The 6987-nt window shown below is 37.8% G+C and overlaps 2 protein-coding genes across 2 annotated transcripts; one reads left to right on the forward strand and one right to left on the reverse strand.

Annotated features, from left to right (window-relative positions):
• Window positions 1-237: 237 nt before the first annotated feature.
• Window positions 238-2467, forward strand: LOC107493761 (probable pectate lyase 12). Its single transcript, XM_016114809.3, has 4 exons — window positions 238-671; window positions 795-1243; window positions 1379-2027; window positions 2118-2467. The coding sequence occupies exons 1-4, from the start codon at window positions 538-540 to the stop codon at window positions 2323-2325; spliced, it is 1440 nt and encodes a 479-aa protein (XP_015970295.1). The 5' UTR covers window positions 238-537; the 3' UTR covers window positions 2326-2467.
• A 99-nt stretch (window positions 2468-2566) lies between these two features.
• On the reverse strand, window positions 2567-4674 carry LOC107493762 (uncharacterized). The gene is made up of 4 exons (XM_016114811.3): window positions 4313-4674; window positions 4119-4229; window positions 3545-3613; window positions 2567-2894 (listed from the first exon to the last, which is right to left on the reverse strand). The coding sequence occupies exons 1-4, from the start codon at window positions 4466-4468 to the stop codon at window positions 2844-2846; spliced, it is 387 nt and encodes a 128-aa protein (XP_015970297.1). The 5' UTR covers window positions 4469-4674; the 3' UTR covers window positions 2567-2843.
• Between the last annotated feature and the right edge of the window lie 2313 nt (window positions 4675-6987).

Below are 6987 nucleotides of genomic sequence, written 5' to 3' on the forward strand. Positions count from 1 at the left end.
ATTCCCTTGTTCACAATACGACCTTCTTTCTTCTTTCATCTTTCTTTTTTCTTTCCCTTTTTCCATCATTCAAAAAACTTACCCTAACCACTATACTACCCTACACAATCATTATTATTAGAGCACCCAACATGCTATGATATAATATGATAATGCATACTGAAACTATTAATTAGCACCCCCAAAGAATAACGTATCATATCATCTATATACTTTGTTCTTGTTATAATTTAATCAGCACCAACCTTAAAATTACATCCGACAAACAACGCTTAAAATTAAACGTCTTATTAGGATTAATGCATTGAAGATTGGTCCAACATAAAAAAATAAATAATAATACTAGAATACAAAAAGATTATCCCATGCTTCTGTTCACACTCAAACCTGTTTGTTGTAATAATCATCACTGGTTAATAAATTCACCTCACTCAACAGCCGCTAACCCTTCTAGAGAATCAGCCATAACCATGGCAATCTAAGGAAGAGGAGCTCTACAGAGAGTGAGTGTGTAGCAAAAGAGTCATTTCCTCAACAATGCCCCATAGAAGCTGCATTTTGCTACTGTGTATTGTTGGTTCCATGTTAGCACTTGAAGGAGCTGCAATGCTGAACCTAACTCTACCAGGACAACACCCTGACCCTGAAGCTGTTGCTAATGAAGTCCACAGGTACTCTCTTCTCACTGTTTCCCCTGTTTCTCTTGTCTTTCAGCTTGCATTCACAATGTATTTTCCTGCATTATAAGTTTAAACCTCAGATCTAGGTGCTATCTTCACTACTGTGTTGTGCAGGAAGGTGAATGGTTCAATGGCAAGAAGGGAAATGCTGTCGACAGTGTCTTCTTGCCTAACTGGTAACCCCATAGACGATTGCTGGAAATGTGACCCAGATTGGCCCAACAACCGGCAGAGGCTGGCAGACTGCGCCATTGGGTTTGGGCAACACGCTAAGGGCGGAAAGGATGGGGAGTTCTACATTGTCACAGATTCCTCAGATGATGATGCAGTAAACCCTAAGCCAGGAACACTCAGATATGCTGTCATACAGAATGAGCCGCTGTGGATCGTGTTCCCAAGTAACATGAAGATTAAGCTCTCTCAAGAACTCATCTTCAACAGTTACAAGACCCTTGATGGCCGTGGTGCTGATGTCCACATTGTTGGTGGTGGATGCATTACTCTCCAGTATATAAGTAATGTTATCATACACAACATTCATATCCACCATTGTCATCCTTCAGGTATTTTTCTGTATTGCACATGAAACATTCTGGTATAAATGCAGTGTTGTTAGTATTTGAATGAAAGGTGTGTCTAAGTCAACGAACAGATTTATTTATTTGTTTATTGTGTTTGGATTCAACTGCGACATGCAGGGAACACAAATGTGCGTTCCAGCCCTGACCACTATGGCTACCGGACGCTGTCTGACGGGGATGGAATCTCCATCTTTGGGTCCAAAGACATATGGATAGACCACTGCACGCTGTCACGGTGCAAGGACGGGCTCATCGACGCAGTCATGGGCTCCACTGGAATCACAATCTCCAATAACTACTTCTCCCACCACAATGAAGTCATGCTCTTAGGCCACAGTGATGACTACCTGCCAGACTCAGGCATGCAGGTGACCATTGCCTTCAACCATTTCGGTCCCATGCTCGTCCAGCGCATGCCACGTTGCCGCCGGGGCTACATCCATGTGGTCAACAACGATTTCACGCGGTGGCAGATGTATGCCATTGGAGGCAGTGGGGAGCCCACCATTAACAGCCAGGGGAACCGCTACACGGCACCCCTGAACCCCTTTGCAAAGGAGGTGACCAAGAGGGTTGACACTGCGGAGGGGAAGTGGAAGGGCTGGAATTGGAGGTCGGAGGGGGATATCATGGTGAATGGCGCGTTTTTTGTGGCCTCTGGGGAAGGAGTTGAGGTTAAGTATGAGAAGGCTTATAGTGTTGAGCCAAAGTCTGCTGATAGGATTTCTCAGCTTACCATGTCCGCCGGCGTTCTCGGCGTTGCCAAGTATGTACTGCTACTACCACTTTACTATCCTATATCATTCTCATACATAAATGTCAGCACTAATTACTTGATTGGATGATGAATGCACAGGGACAACAGTGTGGGAATGTGGAGCAAAGGACCTAACAGCCAGGGCCAGGGCGACGGAGTCACATGGTTGGTGCCGGAATACACAGAGGACTATTCGCAGGGCTCAAGGGTGGTGCTGCCATCTTCCTCTACTTTCACCCTTGTGTGGTCTTTCCTGCTCTTGTTCATACTGTCTTGTAACAAGATACCGTCAACAGTTATTCTATAACGATTCATGTAATCTGACTCCCTTCATTTTCTCTTCATTGGAATGAAATGTGGCTGCTCCTGTTAAGTCAAAAGGATCAGACACCATTAAGGCTGTATATATTCTTCTTCATTACCATCATTCAGACTTTTAATTTTGCTTAGCTGCCTTCCTCAATAATCAAATTTTGCAATACCATCATCAATGAAATTAATGGTCAGTCTTTGGGGCAAGTTATATATATAATTGTGCAAAAACAGGATACAACAAGAAAAACATTTCATTCTATTTGGAATCAGGATGCAAGTCCAATAGCTGTGCATGCAGTTCAAAGTTCTAACTTTGTCATTTTTCTCTAAGTAATATCATCTCAAATTGACATTTTGACTCGATGTCTCAATTCATTGAGAGTAAGACTACAATACAAAATGAGCCAAATGTTAAGTCACTCGGCTTGTCGATGCTCCAGTTCCCTCCAGTTCCCTCCAGTTCCCTTAATTGATGTTTCATCTATTCACAAACACAGGCCACAGATGCTATCAACGATCTATGAAAGATTTGTTCATAAGTTCAACTGCATCATCCATGAACTGCATGCAGAAAAACAAATAAATCCATAAAGAAATCAAATAATTAGAATTATATGCTTAGAATGGAAGTTTAATAATAGGCAGAAATTCCAGCAACCAGCAAGATAAATAAATCGAAATGTCAGCAGCACTGATATCTAAGACTAGGTTCTTTTGATACATTGTGTGGTTCAACTAGTTCATCATGAGTACCATGGATGCATTTGAACTAATTATATAGCTATTTCCAGTGAAATGGCAATGGAGAAAAACTGGTAATACAAACCATGCTTCAGGTCAATTTGCTACAATGTTGTAGCTCTTTCTGACAAGGTAGAATTTGTATAATTCAGATAAGCACATAGATATCTTTCATCTTGATAATTTGATAATGAATAAATGATTAATGTAGTTGTAATCAGGTGGTGCAATGTAAATTGTACATTATTATCTTCTCAATTTTCAGAAATATAATGGAACATACAGGGCAATGACTAGTTTTATTTGGGTCTTGAAGGATGAATATATAAGGGTTAATGTATATGAAGCAAAACTTTATTCTATTCCCTAATTTATGAATATCAAATGTATAAAACTCACGAAGTTCAACCCCAGCAATTGTCAATTTATACCCATTGCATGCATTTCTTAAAGAATAAAAAGGACTTCACCTTTCCAAGCATCTTAAGTTCTCGTCCAACAGGTTCCAAAAATTTGAAGTCAACATGGATTGGCCAGACCTGTTGAAGCAGAAGCCAAGAAGAAAAAATGAAACTCCATCTCTTTGCAAAATCATAATCTTCCGAAGTAAAATTGCTCAAACTAGAAGCATAAATATGCCAGAAAAATGTCAGTATAAACTTCAAAATATAAAATTAGTTTTACTTTTTCAAAAAATCTTTAAAAAAACTCTAAAATTATCTTTTTTTTTTATAAGCTCATTCAAAGAAATCTGGCACATAATGGCAATACACCTAAAATGTGTTAGACCTACATAATGCTTCAGAGCAAGAGAAATCCAACTACTCTTTGTTATTCAGAGACTGAACTTTCAATTTGCAATCAATACGATGTTTGTTGCATTTTCCAGAATTACACATCAATCAATTAAAGGTGAAGCAATAATTTTATATTAAATAAATCACATGCTCCATAACACTCAATATAATTCCTAACTGGTGAAGCAGAAAAGATATGAAAAGGAAACATTAAAAATTAGAAAAAGCGGAGAAAGGAAATTGAAACCTTAACACCGAGAAGCTTGAGGGGCATAACTTGGCCAGGTACTATGCAGTCAGGACCAGCAGCTTCCACTATAGCCTCTTGGCCGAATCCATCTCCAATTGGGTCGGGTTGCTGCAAAATCCAAAAGTATATATATATATATAGAGAGAGAGAGAGAGAGAGAGAGAGAAGAAAAGGAGGTGAGTGAGAGAGACCTTCATAACGAAGAGGGCGTAATCGGAGAAAGGAGATTGGGAAACGCGAAGAACAGGAGAATGGTGAATTTTGGGAACCGGCCTCACTGACGAAGCTGACGCTCTCCACGGCACGTCCTTCTGCAACGAAGCCCCTCCTCCTCCCTTTTTCGACATTATTATTGTTATTGTTATTACTTATTAGTTACTTAGTTCTTATATTCTTCTTATCAATTCTTTGGATTGGGGTTTTTTCTTCCTAATCCCTTCTTCTAGTGTTTGTTGTGTCGCTGACGCTGTTCCTCTAAATTCTAATCCTCTATCTTACTGGTACCGCTACACGCTCCGCACACATGACAAACCATTCACATTAACATCCAACTCTACTGGGCACCAATTGTGTCGTCATTTTTCCCCTTTTCTTTTATGAATTTTCCAAATTATTTTCTTAATGATTTTTTAAACTTAAAATTATTTATATTTTAAAAAAAAATGAATTACCATTTTAGCATATGAAAGATCCTAATTTTCACAATAATTCATACGAACTTTGTCGAACCTTTTCAAGTTTTTTTTCTTTCTTTCTTTTAACCCAACTAAATTAGGAGTGGCAACATGCACTTTATTCGTGGATATCCAATTCAATTTAACCCGATTGAATAGGATTGTCAACTCGATTCGCAGCGGGTAGAATAAAGTGCGAATAGGATTTTTGTGCGGACCGGATAGAATTCGGATTAAGCCTCAACCCCACCCAACCAACCCGTATCATATATATGTATATGTTATATACTTATATAAAAATATGTTTCAAATTGATATTGAACCAAAGATCTCTCATTAAATACAAAAGATCTTTAGCCACTAACAGAAGATAATTAATTAATAATTTAATACTTTTTTTACATAAAGATCCATTCTATTTTAAATTATTATCAAGTTATATAATAATATTACATCTTTTTAGTAACCTGTAGATAGGGTCGGGTACCCCCGGGTTAAGAACGGATAAGGTTAGAATTGAGATATTCTCAACTCACGAATAAGATTAAATTGGATTCAAATCCTATCCTACCTTACTCATTGTCATCCCTAAACTCAATATACAGCAAATTGCTACTTTTTTTTTCCTTATTATTAGGATAGAACTGGTGAAACCACCAATATAGTAAACAAAAATTATGGTATTATGCTGGTTAAAAACAATATTTTGGAGAGGTCGTTATACCTAATAATCGGGGACGTCGAATTGATATATGCCCCTCACGTGGCATACCTTTGATGTAATAAGAGATATGCCACGTGACGGAAAGAAGGAGAAAGGGGTGCGAGGTAGACGATTGCGGCGGAGGAAGGAGCCCTTCCGCCGCCATTGGTGCCGTCTAGAGCTGCCACCGTTGGTGAGTTGTCGAAGCTTGCGCCGAATTTCGCAATGTCGTCGTTAATCTCCTACCTCCAACATGAGCTGTCAGATTTGGTGGTGTTGTTGTTGGAGTCGTTGAAGTTGTTGATGTTGCTATTGAGGTTGAACGAGACTATTACTGTTGTTTTGGGTTCCATTCAATTCCTCGAAAAACTGCCAATGTTCCTTTTTCCCTTGTTATCACTACTGTTGATGGCTTGGTGATGTTGCTACCGTGGGTGGGTGTCGTAATTGATGTCGATGTTGCCATAAAAGATGCCCATGGTCTTAGTGCTGCTGTTGAAGCCGTTATCATCGTTGTCTTCTTTATTTGGTGCTTTTCAACATTTAATTTGACACTCTAAGTTCGATCTCTTCGATTCTTTGAGACCAAGTTGTGAGTAGACATTACGCCTATAATTGTTTGGCTTTTCATCTATAATTATTTTGATATACTCTACTTTGAACTTATAATTATATTTATAAAATTAGTATAAAAGGATTTTAATTTGACTTGAAGAATTGATTTATTAGAACTAAATATTTATTCTTGTGAAACTCATTTTTAATATGCACATGAGACCATATGTTTTTATGAGACTATATAATTTAAAAACTAATTATTGATACTTACTATTCTGAAATTGTAAAATATGTTGGATTCCATTATGATTTAGAAAGTACGATTGAAATTGATTTCTTCGAAAAAAATATTGGTTGATGTGATTTGAGATTTTGTGTATTTGAAATATTAAATAGTTAGTTATATTTTGAATTATATGTTTTGAATTGGTTTGGGAGATGGTCGCAGAATTTACAATCCACAACTTACTGGCAAGTGTATCGGATCATACTAAGTAATAACTCACGGTGAGTGAGTGTCGATCCCACGAGAATTAACGGACTAAGCAAGCAATGGTTGATGGGCTATTCTAGTTAGACAAATTTAAATGAGTTTTGACTAAAAAATAATAAACTAAGGAAAGTGAATGCTGAATGGTTGAGAAAACGATATGAGAATGGATTTAAGGCATTGGAGATGTTTAATTGTCTAATTAATATTCAATGTCAACTGTCTTGATCATGCGACGATTATATTTATGGCAAACCCCAGGTGATTAAATTCCTATTCTTAGGCAATCCAATCTTCTCTAATCCAACCAACCATCAATTCTTTGATCACTCAATTGTATTAGATGGTTAAGTTCAATTTTCGATTTATAAGGCACACAACCCTAAGAACCCAAAAGCATAATACAGTTATATATCACGTACCACACTAAGTCCAGATAAT

Source organism: Arachis duranensis, chromosome 6, assembly GCF_000817695.3.
Source record: "Arachis duranensis cultivar V14167 chromosome 6, aradu.V14167.gnm2.J7QH, whole genome shotgun sequence".
Classification (NCBI taxonomy): Eukaryota; Viridiplantae; Streptophyta; class Magnoliopsida; order Fabales; family Fabaceae; genus Arachis; species Arachis duranensis.